Source organism: Syngnathoides biaculeatus, chromosome 8 (genome assembly GCF_019802595.1).
Source record: "Syngnathoides biaculeatus isolate LvHL_M chromosome 8, ASM1980259v1, whole genome shotgun sequence".
Taxonomy (NCBI): domain Eukaryota; kingdom Metazoa; phylum Chordata; class Actinopteri; order Syngnathiformes; family Syngnathidae; genus Syngnathoides; species Syngnathoides biaculeatus.
In genome coordinates this window covers 11,815,016-11,831,586 of record NC_084647.1, presented here as the reverse complement: position 1 = coordinate 11,831,586, position 16,571 = coordinate 11,815,016, and the positions used below count along the sequence as shown (strand labels likewise).

The window sequence follows — 16,571 nt, the reverse complement described above, 5'->3', positions numbered from 1 at the left end:
TGTGCCGATCACTACAAACGTTTTTCTGCTAGTTGAACGTTGGTTGCTCTAAACAACCAACCAAACAGCGGGAAAATGCCAAACTTTGCTATTAACCACCTATCGGACACTCTCAAGTAAATTTCAATTCTCATAAAGAATTGCTGCTACTAATATAGTTTAAATTACATTGGACAGCAGTACTTATTCTGAAGGCTGAGGAAGGAATCTCATTGGGCAAAATAATCCAAAATCAATATACACGCACTGAAAGCAATGCAAGAGGATAAACGTGGGAATCAATTAATTCAAAGGGGAAGTCCACTCATTGAAAATAAAAATGTATCAAATAAGTCATGTCATTGGTAATGTAACTTTAAAATAAAGATTTTCATCAGATATCTTTTCAGGTTGCTTATATCGGCAATTTTGAATGTTCTCGGTCGCTAACATTTTGGGAGTCACATGAGTGGATGTGACCTATCATGTTACATTCCTACACAGTTATTGTCAGTGGTGATTTCTTTGATTTATCCTCATCTGATGAAGAAATAGAACTATCGGTTGATCGGCAAGACGGAGGAATGCGTCCATACAGATTTTAACCTGTGGCTGTAAATAATGTTGAATATTCGGATGGTTCTTCGGAGGGGAATGACGCGGAGTCTGACGAACAAGCTCCGCCGCCGCTGAAGCTCCGCTAGCGGCACCCACCGCTGCCGAAGCTCGGCTCGCGGCCTCCCTGGCCGCCGAAGCTCTGCTACCGGCCTCCGCCGCTGAAGCTCTCTTAACGGCCTCCCCGACTGCCGAAGCTCGGCTAACAGCATCCACCGCCGCCGAAGCTCGGCATGCGACCTGCCGCCAGAGGTCGTTCATCAGACTCCGCGTCATTCCCATTCGAAGAACCATCCGAATGTTCAACATTATTTACAGCCGCAGGTTCAAATCTGTATGGACGTATTCATCCGTTTTCCGATCAACCGATACTGCTCTTTCTTTATCAGATGAGGATAAATCAGAGAAATCAGCGCTGACAATAATTGTGTAGGAACTCCCAAAATGTCAGCGACCGGGAACATTCAAAATTGCCGATATAAACAACCTTAAATGCTATCTGATGAAAATCTTTGTTAAAGTTCCAGTTCCAGTGACATGACCTATTTGATACATTGTTATTTTCAATGAGTGGCCTTCCCCTTTAAGTTCATGGAACAAATACGACAATTTTGGTCGGAACTCTGGGTTAGCAGTTGACGTCCAGCAGATCTGCCTTTTCTAAAATTGACGGCTCACCTCAGGATATAAAAGAATAAAAAGCTTCAGATTGGCTTTTAAGCTTACAAATTGCACCGCTGGGTGAGCGTTGAAGCTCTACAAAGAAAAAAAAAAAAAGTGAAGCCGTCAACAAGGGAGAGTTCAGGGATTTTTACTGCCTTTCCCTTCACGCAACCCCACCCAGCATAACCCCCCCCCCACACCAACCCACACTGGACCGCCCTCCCCGCCCGAAGTCTCCTCCCACTGTTCCCCGTGTTTGCGTCACAGCAGCGGGCCTGGCGCAGAAGTGAGGTCGGAGGGGAAGCGAGCGCGAGGCGGGGCGAGCTCGGGCCTGTGGCGAGGAATGTGGCGGAGGGAGCGAACATGGCTAAAAAAGGATCGCACTTCCACTCTGCTGCTGCTGCTGCTCTGATGTCACTTCTCAAATATTTCCTCCTTCCTTCCCCACCAGTCGAACTTGTTGACATAGCACTTTCTTTTGAATGTTTTATTAATTTTAGCTCGCTTCTCCATCATCTTCGTCATCCAAATAAGTAGGCATTTAGGCAAAAGGGGGCTTTTCAAAAGACCTATGCACAACCGAGCGATCCAAAAAGGCTTGCTCGGCGCTTGCCAATAGAAATACGGAATTGCAATGAACTGATTTGAATAGTTACCGTTTAATCAAACTGATTGTACGTCATACATACAGTATCTGAAACAAGTTGCATTTACAAGACTGCATTAAGTTCTTGGACCTCTCCTGTCCAGCCTGTATATTGGGTCAAATTCTTCAAAACTTTAATTTTGACTGCCATAGCTATGCAGATGACACATAGTTATATTTAGCTCTGTCTCCAGATGACGACAGTTCAATTGAGGTGTTGTGCCACTTTCTAAATCAAATCACTGGATGAGCCAAAATTTTCTTCAACTGAATCACAACAAAACTGAGACAATAAAGAAAAGAGAATTACTGTTAGTAGACACCTGGATTCTCTATCTTTAAAAACCAAAGACCAAGTCCGAAACCTTGGTGTTCTGATTGATTCTGACCAGACTTTCAACAATCATATCAAATCAATCACAAAAACTGCCTTCCACCATCTGAAGAACATATCTAGAGTGAAGTCTTGTATCTGTCAAGCAGGCCAGGAAAAGTTCATCCATGCTTTTATCTCAAGTAGACTTGACTATTGTAATGGTCTTCTGACTGGACTCCCAAAAAAAAAAAAGAGTATTAAACAGCTGCAGCTCGCGTTCTTACCAAAACAATGTCGTCAAAGCATATAACTCCAATCCTAAAGTCCTTGCACTGGCTTGCAGTCAGCTTTAGAATAGATTCTAAAGTTCTGCTACTGGTCTATAAATCACTAAATGATTTAGGTCCTGATTCATGAAAGAAATGCTTACGAATACAAACCCATCGACTGACTCAGGTCAAATAGTGGAGCGCAGAGTCCAAAGCAAACATGGTGAAGCAGCATTTAGCGATTACCCTGCACAGAAATGGAAGAAGTTGCCGACAGAGGTGAGGTCAACCCAAGTGGGAATGTTTTTAAATCCAGGTTGAAAGCTCGTGCTTTTTATAATATATCCGCTTTTTGATCACATTACTTTCACTGTATGCGTTTTTAATTTTTTTGTAAATATTTTGTTTGTCATTTTTAGTTTTTATCCCATTTTAAATGTTTTCTCTCTATGTTTTCAAATGCCTTTCATCATGTAAAGCACATTGAGTTACCTCGTGTATGAAATGCGCTATGCAAATAAATTTTCTTTGCTTTAGATTAAAATGGAGGCAAAATTCAACTCGTTAAAAATTCAACTAAAGTCTTGAGAGAAGCAAAAAAAAAAAAAAAAAAAACCTAATGGAAACATGTTTTATTGAGATGTAGAGGTTGTATAAAGATGCAGTAAAGGGAATGATCCAAAGTGCAAAGTGGCCATTTCTATGTCATGGAAGCAATAAACATGATTCTTTTATTCAACGTCGAGTAATGGGAGGTAACCTAGTTAGCAAAGCACAAGTTACATAACGTCTTTTGTCATTGTCTGAAGAGTTGACGGCAGCAGACGTTCAACGATTACTCAACCATTTAGGCTTAATCCCGAAACTGTGACGATGTTTGGAAGGGGGGAGTGTTAGAGCTGGAAGATTATTAACTACAACGAATAAATAAATAAACACACACAGGCACACACAGGCCCGAAGATTTGCACGTCCTAGCCCGGTTTGTCATTGCCGCAGGTGGTAAAACTGGAGCAGAATTCCTGAGAGGGACTCTCACCTGGTGGCACGCACAAAGCCGTGCTCTTCTGCGCTCCAGTGCTTTTTTTTTTTTTTTTTCCCCGAGGAGTTGGAACACTTTCACCATTTCTAATCTCCCCTCCTTGTACCTCTAATCCCCCTTGTCAAGTCATAGTGATAGTTTCTGACACCACAGTGGAGGTGAGCTCGAAACTGTTACCGCTCCCTCGGATTTGCCTCTTGACTATGAACACCATTTTAAAGCCCGAGTGTCGTGCCTATGAACATTATAAAATAGATATTGTCATGAAAAATACATAGAACGTTATTCACTTCAATGTCTATATGAAAAAATAAATATGAGCGGGGCGCGCGTCATCCATAAGCAAAGTTGCGGAAATCTCATTTGACATTCAAGTGGAAGCCATATTGGCTGCATCTTCTGTGTGTGATGTCACACCGACGTTGAAAACACGCTGTGCCACGGACTATGGGAGACGAACACGGCCCTTCTGACACGGAAGCTTTTTTCGAAGAAGAGAACATCTCACAACCGAGTGAAGTGACCGGGGCAATATTACCCTATCGTTTTGAGCCATATTTAGATGATATGTGGATCACGGCCAAACTGCCTGCGGCCAAACCGCCTCCCCATCTGATCCACCTCCGCGGCAGAGATGAGCCACCCCGGCAGAAACTGTGTTGACAAGGCCGGTGGCGATCCACAAGGAACTGCGGAGGCCGTCCTTCAGCGGCTGCTCCACGGAAGCCTTCCAATGCGCACATTGACACATTTAGTACCCCTGACTTACGGATTACGTACCCCGCCCAACTATTGTTTTTTTTTTTTACTAGCTGTATACACACCTACCTGTCATTTGGAACCCACGAAGCTCTCGTCCTTTGCACCTGTCCAATCCATTTTTCATGACGGACCGGGTCTTTTGGAAAAGTATGAAGAGTGAATCCATCCTCCTGAGCATTTGGGCAATATCCATCAATACAACGAGCCGGCATTTTGGCTAACACGAAGGAACAACGAGCTACCTTCCGGCAGGTAAAACTAGTATAAACAGACGAGACCGCTTGAGTGCGCTACTGCCCTGTACGTCACTTCCTGCTTCGTCTCGAAATAGCATCACTCGAGAGGATTTTCATGGCAGGAGTTACAAAAAGCCACATACGTCAAAATCATGTTTTGCGGTGAAAAAACGGACGGGTCCATACCGGCTGCCATTTTTTCATTAATAACATACTAAAAATCATGCATTTCATGATCGTAGACCTTTAAAGTTAAATCACCGATGCTTTTATCGTCAGTACATGTTATTTTTTTTTGTTTCCTTTGTGTGAGACGTTGCATTCATTTCTATTTGTGCATCTATTGTACTTTCATCCCTACCCAGTCTTAAAATGAATGTCGGGCGTGTGCTTGTGTACGTGTGTACGTGCATTCGTGCAGTCTCAGCTGACACGGGTGAAAGGTTCTGAGGGTAACAGCTTAGTGGTTGATCATTAACAGCCCCCCCCCCCCCATCCCCGAGCAGCTGTTGGTAATCTTTGCACTGTGTTGACGATAAGGCGCACCATTTAGATGAGCCGGTGTGGAGCAAGAAAGGAATATACAGTCGGCAAAATATGTAATTTAGTACAGAGTGAAGTGAGTGAAGAACAGAACAAAAAAAAATAAAATGAAATCACTCTCTGAGATGTACATTCTTCAGATCGACTTTCATATTTTCAAAAGGCATGAAGTCTTAAAACATGGCTTCCTCTTTTACTAACAGTTTGGTGAACTGAACTATTCTACCGGCTGTTAGGTTACATATGTGGACACACACACACACACACACACACACACACTCTCCCGTCCATTCTTTTCGCCTTCAGTGTTTACACATTGCGGCCTACACATTGTTTGTTGTCATGGCGACACATCCTGCCTTCGTTCCAGTGTTGAACGGGGTTTACTTTTTGGTAAAGACAATGCACAGTAGGACCCTTGGCCCAGATCGACCCGCAGGATTCTGGATGTTTCTTAGCTCGGGGTCGAGCTGTAGTACGACCGCGACCTCGTGTTGGCAGTTTAAAAAAAAATAGAAATCAAATTTCCTCTGTGGGAATAATCACCCCTTGTGTAGATTCATATTTTAATTCGGCATATGGTGAAAACGTCACACACTGTATGTTAGTTTTTGGTCGATTAGACTCTGCAGTTAAAGTTAAAAGTGATGATCACAACTTCAATAATTTTGCTCTAAATGACTAATTATTATACTTTAGTGCTCATCGTGTACTGTTCGGAGAAAGGACTGGCTGTTATTAATAGTTTCCTTTTATTTATTTGTTAAATAATTTATACAAGATTCCAGATTTTCCAATTTTCAAAATGTACAAAACCTAAATATTTTCTATAAATATTTTTGCCATGCTTTGCCACGTTATACAAACATAATAACCAAATTAATTTTAATTGAACTTAAAATGTGATCAGATTATTAATAATTTGGGGCCGACTTGATCGCAAATGCACTTTTATATTTTATAATTTTCCACTTTTTCGGAAAGTACTGTACCTCACCCCTAGATTCTTGACAGAACTGGAGTAAATTCTGCACAAATTCTTATTTTTATTCATCTTGGAGGACATTCTGAAGTTAACTTTACAAAAAAAAAAGAAAATATTATTATAGATGGTACACAAACAATACTAATAGAACCACCAAGGCTTGTTTTTGTCAACGAAATCTTACATGCCTATATTCAAATCAAATCTCTTGCACGTTTGGGAATTTCTAATTTTGTATGTATATTTTTTTCAAACTTTCTAAGAAGTGTTATTTCAAAATATGTCGAAACACAGTGATATTTTTCAACGGGCTGTAAGCCGTGCTTTACAAAGAGCGCGTCGCTTTGACAATATCAGATGGGGTTTTCTTTGCTTTGGAGACCGCTTGCTCAATGCGAGGTCAAAGTGGGAGTTTTAAGCGGAAATTTCAACACTGCATTTTCATGAAATTTCAACACGAAGCCTTGAAACATAATAGATGCTGATGATGGCAATTCCGGTCGGAGAGAGGCGCACTGATTCATGTGGTTGAAAAGCAAGCGAAGCAAAATAACGGCGCTATGTTCGCGATGAATTCTGGACTCTTGTTCCGTTTTCGCCTGCATTTTTTTTTTTTTTTTTTGCCACAGCTCCATTCATTAATGATTTCGATTTGGTTCTACGATATGAAAACTTACTGTTCTGAACCAAGGCAAGCAGAGCCGAGCGTTGTGCGGTGGAACTGGGTCGTAACTCCATTTTCAATTTTAATGAGTGATCTTAAGATGAAATGAAATTATACGATCAGCATTGTTGACTTTGAATACTTCTGGAATTGCAATAGTGCTTTATGTACACTGTTGGTATACAAATAATACTGTATATTAAAAGCTTTTAGTTGCGTGACTAATCGTTCTATTTGTCAATTTAATAAGAGTCAGTAACAGTGTTTACTGGTTACTTGTTCCTATAGTGCATGCTTGTAACCTTTATTTTATGAATATCTAAAGTCAGTAGGGTGGTTAGGTGGCTCAACTGGTAAAGCGATGGCCTCACAGTTCTGAGGTGTCCCGGGTTCAATCCCGGACCCACCTGTGTGGAGTTTGCATGATCTCCCTGTGCCTGCGTAGGTTCTCTCCGGGCACTCCGGTTTCCTCCCACATCCCAAAAAACGTGCAACATGAATTGGACAATTGATATTTATTTATTAATCAAATTGAATAGGTGTGATTGTGAGTGCGGCTGTTTGTCTTTATGTGCCCTGCCTTTGGCTGGAAACCAGTTCAGGGTGTACCCCGCCTCCTGCCCGTTGACAGCTGGGATTGGCTCCAGCACTCCCCGCAACCCTTGTGAGGATAAGTGGCTAAGAAAATGGATGGATTTAACCAAACCAAATTTTAGCCTGAAATTCATGCAGAAAATAACATGTTAAACCTCAGACCCCTATTACTATGTAGTAAGAGTCAAGAAAAAAAATAATAAAGTTCCATCCATCCATTTTCTTAACCACTTATCCTCACAAGGGTTGCAGTGAGTGCTGGAACCTATCCCAGCTGTCAAGAGGCAAGAGGCGGGGTACACCCTGAACTGGTAGCCAGCCAATCGCAGGGCACATAAAGACAGTCGCACTTACAATCATAGCTAAGGGCAATTTAGAGGGTCCAATAAATGTTGTGTGTTTTTGGGATGTGGGAGGAAACCGGAGTGCCCGGAGAAAACCCACGCAAGCAGGGGGAGAACATGCAAACTCCACACAGGCGGGGCCAGGATTGAACCCTGGGACCTCAGAACTGTGAGGCCAACGCTTTACCAGTTGATCCACCATACCGCCAATAATAAAAATCCTAAAATATAATAAATGTTAATAATAATGAAAAGTGTGGTCCTATAACCATTGGTAACAGGGAGTACCACAGCAGTTACTGTTATTTTAATGCGTTTACATCAGGCTTGTTAGAGGTCGTCACGACCAGGACCAAATCATCCGGCGGTAAAAGTAGCACTTCCTGCAACCCTTGTGAGGATAAGCGGAAAACAAAATGGATGGATGGATGGATAGATGGATGGACGAAGTCAGTAGGATCATGATAAGTCCAAATTGACAAATTCGCCATGTAAAAAAATTCAACCTAACACAATATTTTCAATCTCCTGAGATTCAACTGGCTACAATTCGCTGTCTGAAATTCACGAACAACCAGCCAATCCAGTTACACTTTCTCAGTCACATGACGTCACATACGAATGGCATTTTTATTCAAATCCCAGTGGCACATATTTACTTCCAATCGTGCAGCAGATGCACTCATGGAAATTTTCAAATCTTCATTTCCTCTAGCGCAACTTTTCACAGTGCTTCCTTTCGTGTGTACTCAGTCTTTCATATTTCTTGTGGGATCTTATGAAAGAGGTGGCACGGTGGAGCAGCTGGTAAAGCGTTGACCTCACACTTTTGAGGTCCCGGGTTCAATCCCGGACCCGCCTGTGTGGAGTTTGCATGTTCTCCCCCGTGCCTGCGTGGGTTTTCTCCGGGCACTCCGGTTTCCTCCCACATCCCAAAAACATGCGAAATTAATTGGACACTCTAAATTGCCCATAGGTGTGATTGTGAGTGTGACTGTTTGTCTCTATGTGCCCTGCGATTGGCTGGCAATCAGTTCAGGGTGTAACCGGCCTGCTGCCCGGTGACAGCTGAGACAGGCTCCAGGACTCTCCGCGATCCTCTTGAGGATAAGCAGCGAAGAAAACGGATGGATGGATCTTATGTAAGAACAACTAAGGAGACAAAGAACACCAGTCCATGTACTTATTCAGAAATTTATTTGACACTTTTGGACAATTAAAAATATAAGATTCTCTTTTTTAACTCCCTTTTCTCACATTGGTATTTCACAGACCTTGGAATAATTCTTCATAAATAAAGTACAAAATACATTTTTTTTCTCCATTTAAACAGAAAATAAATACGACAATAAATATATTACTTTTAAGTTAAACAATGCGAGGCAACCAATGACCAAAAGGAATACTGTGTTGAAGTCCCTGAACCAGGCTGTCGATCAAACAGGGGACCGTAGAAGAGGTGACGTTAAGAAAAGCGCCAAAAGATTACAAAATGTTTCAAAAGTGGGTCACGTATTTACATTTGACATCTCATTTTGTGTCGCACACTTTGATCTTGCATCCACTCGCGCCCCTGGTCGCTACGCACACAAACACGCTGGCCCACACACACACACACACACGGACGCACATACACACACAGCAGAGTGAAGTATAAAGCTTTGGTTGAATGCTACCGGGAGGCAGTTTTTTCTTTTCTCCCTCTCAAATTTGCTATAAAGTGCATGTCACAGATCAATTCCACACGTGAGGTCTTCCTCACGAAGGCCACGGGATCAAACATACTGTTCTTGGCACTGAGGAGCACTAGCCTGGGAGGCAGGGAGAATGTTTTCAGGCACGATTACAACAGACTTTTGCCATTTTGATCACTGCAGGTGTAAATTGGCAAAACGGGCCAAAAACCGCTGGTCCGGTCACAATCGCCGGAAGACCGCACAAAAGGTCTGATTTGCTACGCTTGTAACGACGATTTGCGGTCGTATCGCTACAGTGATCTCTTTGTCCGAGACGGTTTCGGATTTGACAAGCGCGAATTAAGAACGTTAAGTGTTATTGTGTCACCGGAAGATGACTTGTCCTGATCAGTTCTGGTTGTGAAGAAAGACGAGACAGACACAGTTCTCTTATGCGGTTTCCCTTAGTCGGACAAGGACAGGCGTTCAAATACGGTGAGCCTCTTGGTGGCCGATCCGTCGAAGGTTGGAGACTCAGACCCGCTGGAACCTCCGCTGCTGCTGCTGTAGCTGTCTTCTAGGGAGTCCTCTGAGGAGAAACGCTGGAGACTAGCATGCTTCATTGATCCACCATGGCCGGAACCCGCAAACAAGGCGTTGCTCTCGCGTTGGTTCCCTTCCGCCATCTTGGCAAAGCCTCTGCCGTTGTTGCCGTGCAAAGCAGAGAAGTCATTCCCGTGGCCGCACATGCAGCGCGAGGCTTTTGGTTCCACTATGAGAGGAATGTTGTGGATGTCTCCGGAGCTGGCACGGCTTTGATGGGTGCCAAACTGGAATGCTGCTACTTCCCGTGTGAGGGAGTCGCCAAACACTGGGGACATCAGATCCGCTGGAGGCGGAGACACAGAAGCAGCCCTGCTGAAGCCCAGATTTGGATCAGTGAAGGATGTGGGGAACGACGGTGGAGGGGAGGTCCGTGACGAGCCGAGGAACCCTGCAAAGCTGACGCTCTGGCGGAGTTGGTGGCGGGGATTCTGAGCGTCGGCCGCGTTGGGAGTTGGCTGGCGTCGAGTTTGGAACTTGCCAGATGTTAGTTGGCCTTCACTGATTTTTTCCTCGTGGATGAAGTGGCAGCGAGAACCATATGGGCAGTACCCGAAGTTGTAGAAGGTTCTGCAAGGCTCCGTCTTGTACTTGGGGTGGCGATACATTCCACGCAACTCCGCTTCACCGTGGGCGAACTGGCACTTGCTGCCATATTTACAGCTGCCTGTCTCCTGGAAGCCACGGCAGAGCTCAGTTTTGTAGCGGTTGGAGGACAGCATGGGTGGCAGCTGGGCGGGCAGGTTGGCTGCGGGAGGGAACCCCGGTGGAGGAGCCACAGTCGTGACGGGTCCGGAGGGAAACGCTTCCAGGTTCTTGAATTGTCCAAAGGAGGAGAGCGGGGAGATGCTGGACTCAGTCAGGCTCATGGAGCGTACCTGAAGGCCGGACGCTTTTGATTGGAGTCCGGGGGGATGACTCCAGATGTTTGATGACCACAGCGAGCCGCCGCTGTCATCGTCGTCGATATGCTCAGTGCTGAAACTGAGATTGGAGGAGGGAGGAGGGGAAGAGGGCGAGAAGAACGAGGAAGACCGGTTCAGCCGACCATGTCCTGGGACTTTCAGCTGAGACGGTCTCGGGAGGAAGGCATCATCCAGGGCCAGATTCAAAAGGTTCTGTTGCAAGAAGGATTGACGGGTTAAAATACGTGCGCTAAAGCTCGAGGCAGACTTTCTACAGCAAAATACGACAGTAACTCGTATCACACATCAGTAGAATACGTTTGAAACGGATTCGGGCAGAAAGTACTGACTGAATTGTGTATTTTTAAGTAAAACAACAACAATTTAAACACAGCCAAAGCCTCTTGGTTGGGTCGTCAAACAAAACTCAAGTGTGTTTACTGTCACACCACTGGTTTGGTAATACACAAGGCAACTTCCTAAGGACGCCACTTACGGAAAAATTCCAAAATACGGGTCGCCACTGACTCACCTTTGTGAAAATATTGTCATGTACTTCAGACATGCTGGTACCCTTTAGGCCGGCAGAGTCCACTCAGATCCGCTGTTCACTCTTCAATACTTGTGTCCAGAGCCGAGTGCGTTGCGATCCACTTGGTCTGCTGCACTTTTTATGACTTGTCTCCGAAACTCCTCCTCGAGGGTGGGAGGAGTTTCCACTCGCTATGTTCCCGGATGTCCCTCCCTCCACCTCAAGTTTCATGTGAGCTCAGGGTTGGGCGTTTTTTTTTTTTTTTTTTTTTTTTAACAAAACAGACACAGCAGAGATGTGCACGCGGGTGCGCTCGTGCACACGCACACACACACACACACACACACACACACAGAAGCAAACTATATTTTTAGTATGCTGCGTGAAATGTGTCAGTTTTGTGGTCGCCTGAAATAAAAGCCCTTTTAGCCCGCCGTACAACGTGAGCTTATTTGTTTTTCCAACGTATCTCTCGCCATTCTTTATGGCAATTGATGGCCGTGATTTATGAAAAGTCTCCCCCAGAGAGTGATCAGCCAACCCAACCATATGAATTCTTGAACAGCCAGATGTGGAAAAAAAACAAAACTGTTCAGCATTTCCAGCCTTCAAAAATAGTTGTGAAATAGCAAGAAGAACCAAACAATAAACACCTAATGATGGATTCAAAATGCATTTTTCCGTATGACTAATGATACGGTACCAGACAGCGTCATAATCATTGTGTAGGTGAGCGCTTACTGTATAGTTTCTGAGTGTTTTTACCCACACGGAGCAGAAAATGTAACCTTACCAGAATATATTGGGTAATATTTCCCCAGCCTTTCAGTTTCTGTTACGATTACTGTACATCACGAATATTGCACCAGAAAGAGTGCGGCTAGTATGGAAACATGACTATTGATTCCCGGGCATTGAAACCTTTTGGTCAGAAAACGAAAGGGGTAAAAAAAAAAAAATAAAAAACAATCAAGGACGAAGAAATAAAAGGTTGGCCGCTTTATTGTTCACGTTAAACCACGTTGAGCACATTTTTGTGGGTGTTTTGGTGGAAGAGTCGCATCCTACTTTAACTTTACGGCCCTGAGTAGAAATAAACCTGTGGTCCCTGCCACCCACAAATCTGAAAATCTTTACCAGAAGATTATTGTTATCACGGCGAGCGGGTTTCTTTTTGCGTTTGTTTTAAAATTGACAGTTTCAATGGTGGAACTACCGCAGATGTGATTTTTGTTTTTGCGTCTCAGATCATTTCAGGGAAGTGACAGTTGTTCCCTCGGTCGAAAATTCGGCTTCAGCATTGTGCGCGCATTCACGTTATCTGATCGTTTTGTACGTGGTAACCACATACATAAATATGTGTAAGTTCATTTCCAGAATTTGCTCACCAGCCCTGGAGAAACAGACAACACATCACTCAGCTGTAATTACTGGAAGCAACAATCCTTCCAGAACAGTCTTAGTCACCGCAGTGTAGCGTGAATGCAGATTCTAATGCGATTGGGGTGCAATTAAAGGATATTATGTTTTCTATTTATCATTTATATAAAAAAAAAATGCAGGAAATTATGTACAGTGAAGTTATAATAAGTGTCATAAATCTAAAGGAAGAAACAAAGCCACAAATGAAAATAGTTTGTGTATTTTTAAGCAGTCACAAATCGGACTAGGGTTAAAGACGCAAGCGGCGATGAACCGGCCCTCCCGTCCGTGGCCTTGTTTTATGGCAAACCCTGGAAAGGATCGTTAAACTTTGCTCGCTTTCCGTGGCGTGGACGAAAAGCTTCACGCTTTCGTGTGGGCCATCTGTCCTGCATGCCTATGCGTGCTCTTCCCGCTGAAGCTCATTTGTGTGAATTACCTTTGGCTGACTTCACGTTCAATTTCGGCTACGCGTCCTTTAGACTGTGCAAAAATATTGACTGTGTGGGATTTTCCCTTCAAAATTGCCACTTGGGTGGAAATTAAGTAATTTCATTGAAATTTATTTGAATGGCAGCACGGTGGAGCTGCTGGAAAGCATTGGCCTCACACTTCTGAGGTCCCGGGTTCGATCCGGGACCTGTCTGTGTTTGCATGTTCTCCCCCTATCTCCGTGGGTTTCCTCCAGGCACTCTGGTTTCCTCCCACATCCCAAAAACATCCAACATTAATTGGACACTCTAAAATTGCCCATAGGTGTGATTGTGAGTGCGGCTGTTTGTCTCAATGTGCCCTACGATTGGCTGGGAACCAGTTCAGGGTGTACCCCGCCTCCTGCCCGTTGACAGTTGGGATAGGCTCCGGCACTCCCCATGAGCCACGTGAGGATAAGCAGCTAAGAAAATGGATGGATTTAACCAAATCAAATCTTAATCTCAAATTAATGCATAAAATAAGACGAGTTAAACCTCAATACTATGTAGTAAGAGTCATGAAAAGTAAATCCTAAAATATCCAACCATCCATTTTCTTATCCGCTTATCCTCACAAAGTTCATGGGGAGTGCCGGAGCCTATCCCAGCTGTCAACGGGCAGGGGGCGGGGTACACCCTGAACTGGTTGCCAGCCAATCGCAGGGCACATCGAGACAAACAGACAAAGTCGTTGTGTCCTGGGATTGGCTGGCAGTTCAGGGTGTACCCCACCTGCTACCCGCCGACAGCTGGGTTGGATTGGCTCCAGCACTCCTGCGGACCCTCATGAGGATAAGCGGCTAAGAAAATGGATGGATGGAATACAGAAATGAAATACAGTTGTCTGTCCAAGAGAGCGTTCTCACGACCTGGTACTCTAACCTGAAAACACAGATTTTTAAGAATATTTTCCATCAACAATGAGTTGTTTTTGACCCGAATAACGAAGGAATATTGTACCAGGCCACAAAATTGGATCAAGCCTTCCTGTAAAGCATTTAAACGTTTGTTTGCTTGTAACTCCCAGGCATATTCATATTCCGACATATGGACAGACAGGATGACGGACACGGGCCAGACGGGCCCCTCACGTCCATCTATTTACAACCAGGAAGATATAAATAACACGGCAAAATCTAAACCTGACGGCATGAGACTCCCTGGAAGCAGCAGTTTCAGGCCGGGCGTGGAAACTACTGGGCACAAGTTTGGGGATTTGCGGCGAAGCGACATGTATGTTTGTGCTATGTCATGCGTATTTCTGTGCCCATGCGTGTTGGTGGTTACCTCGCTCTACCCGTTTTCTGTTTTGCAACACGGAAAAGTCACCTTAACAGGGAGGGGCTGACACACATGCATGGACGCACGCATACACGCATTTACCGGAAGGTTCTTATTTAATTGAAGATTTTTCTCTCTATTTTTCTTGCTGAGTAATATAGATTTCGATTCCAACTTTTTCCAACCGCGCTTTATCTGCCATGCCGTGCAAGTTAGGACGTGTCGGTAAATTTACTGCACATTCTGTACAGTACGTCATCACTGATAACGTGCCTGAAGGACGCAATATCCCGTCACAAATCCATATAAAGATTCGATTTTTTTTTTCTCTCCAAATCATAGGTAATTACCCGCATTTATGAACGTAAAAATGGTTTGAGTGAATTATTGTTATGAACTCAGATTTCCCAGAGGAGCCCAGTTAGTCGGCAATAATGTGTTTCATGATATGAGAAGGGGCGGCACGGTGGTTCAGTGTTGGCCTTGCAGTTCTGAGGACCCGGGATCGATCCCGGACCCGCCTGTGTGGAGTTTGCATGTTCTCCCCTATGCCTGCGTGGATTTTCTCCGGGCATTCTGGTTTCCTCCCACGTCCCAAAAACATGGAAAATGAATTGGACACTCTAAATTGCTCCTAGGTGTTAGTCCTGCCCATTGACAGCCGGGATAGGCTCCAGCACTCCCCGCGACCCTCGTGAGGATAAGCGGCAAAGAAAATGGATAGATGGAGAACATGAGTTGAATCGGTGATTTTGGTTTGAACTCATATTCATATTTACACAGAAGAGTTTGATATTGTTTTGGTACGAGAAAAATATTTTAAGGGATATTCTTTTCACACTTTTTTTTTTTTCCCAAAATTATTGCATGAAAGTTCATTGAGGTAAAAAATCAGTTGGTAACAAGCACTTTGTACCAGATGTAAAATATAAAATGTATTACACATCTTTTCTATGTGCTGTGCCACAGGCTGTATACAGTGGTGTGTAGATGGATCATGTTTGCATTGATCAAAGCACACAGGAGGTTTTCGATGGCGTTTTGAGACGTTGCTATTACATGATAATTACTTTTTTTCATTACTTCATTAGTTTTATTTAGAACTGGGTACGTTTATTCCATATTGGGATTGTTGTTACAGGAAAGCTTCCAGCTTTGTGGAAACAATTTTCTGGAAGGCGCTCTTCTATTCCAGCACTTGGCCCCACTGCACAAAGCATGGACCATAAATACAAGATGTGGAAAAACTTGCAGTGAACCCTGACCGCAACCCCATCAAACACCAGTTATGAACAAAAACAAAGATTGCGAGGCAAACGTCATTGACTTCTGGCCTCACACCTGTTCTTTTCAATGAATGGACAAAAAAATCCTTGGACGCACTGCAACTTTTTCTCCAAAGCCTTCCAGGAAAAGTTGAAGCTGTCAGGCCTGTGCACTGTATATTATTCGCTTGTAAAATATTAGAATCAATGTATTACAGTAATGATTTTCTATTCAGAGAATAAGTGTTATTCTTTTATTTCAATAAAAAACAACATGATATTATACAGGGGGGCACGGTGGATCGGCTGTTAAAGCAGTCCTGAGCACCCGAGTTCGATCCCGGCCCCGCCTGTGTGGAGTTTGCACGTTCTCCCCATGCCTGCGTGGGTTTTCTCCCGGTCGGCACGCCGGTTTCCTCCCACATCCCAAAAACATGCAACATTAATCGGACACTCTAAATTCCCCCTAGGTGTGATTGCGAGTGCGACTGTCTCTATGTGCCCTGCGACTGGCTGGCAACCAGTTCAGTTCCGTTGACAGCTGGGATAGGCTCCAACGTGCCCCGCGACCCTTGTGAGGAAAAGCGGCAAAGAAAATGGATGGATTGTACCGTACGGTACAATACTTTGAATGTTTTCTTCAGCCTACCCAAATTTGATTTTGTAACGTGAAATCAAAACAGTGACCCAGTTGTTGTTATGCGGAAAAAGCAAACAATGGCGCATATGGCAGCCTCCCGTTGTCATTTGTTTTAT

At 44.0% G+C, this 16,571-nt stretch overlaps 1 protein-coding gene across 1 annotated transcript; it reads right to left on the bottom strand.

Moving 5' to 3' along the window:
• Positions 1-8,836: 8,836 nt before the first annotated feature.
• On the bottom strand, positions 8,837-11,528 carry LOC133505139 (mRNA decay activator protein ZFP36-like). Its single transcript, XM_061828105.1, has 2 exons — positions 11,375-11,528; positions 8,837-11,055 (listed from the first exon to the last, which is right to left on the bottom strand). The coding sequence occupies exons 1-2, from the start codon at positions 11,405-11,407 to the stop codon at positions 9,799-9,801; spliced, it is 1,290 nt and encodes a 429-aa protein (XP_061684089.1). The 5' UTR covers positions 11,408-11,528; the 3' UTR covers positions 8,837-9,798.
• Between the last annotated feature and the right edge of the window lie 5,043 nt (positions 11,529-16,571).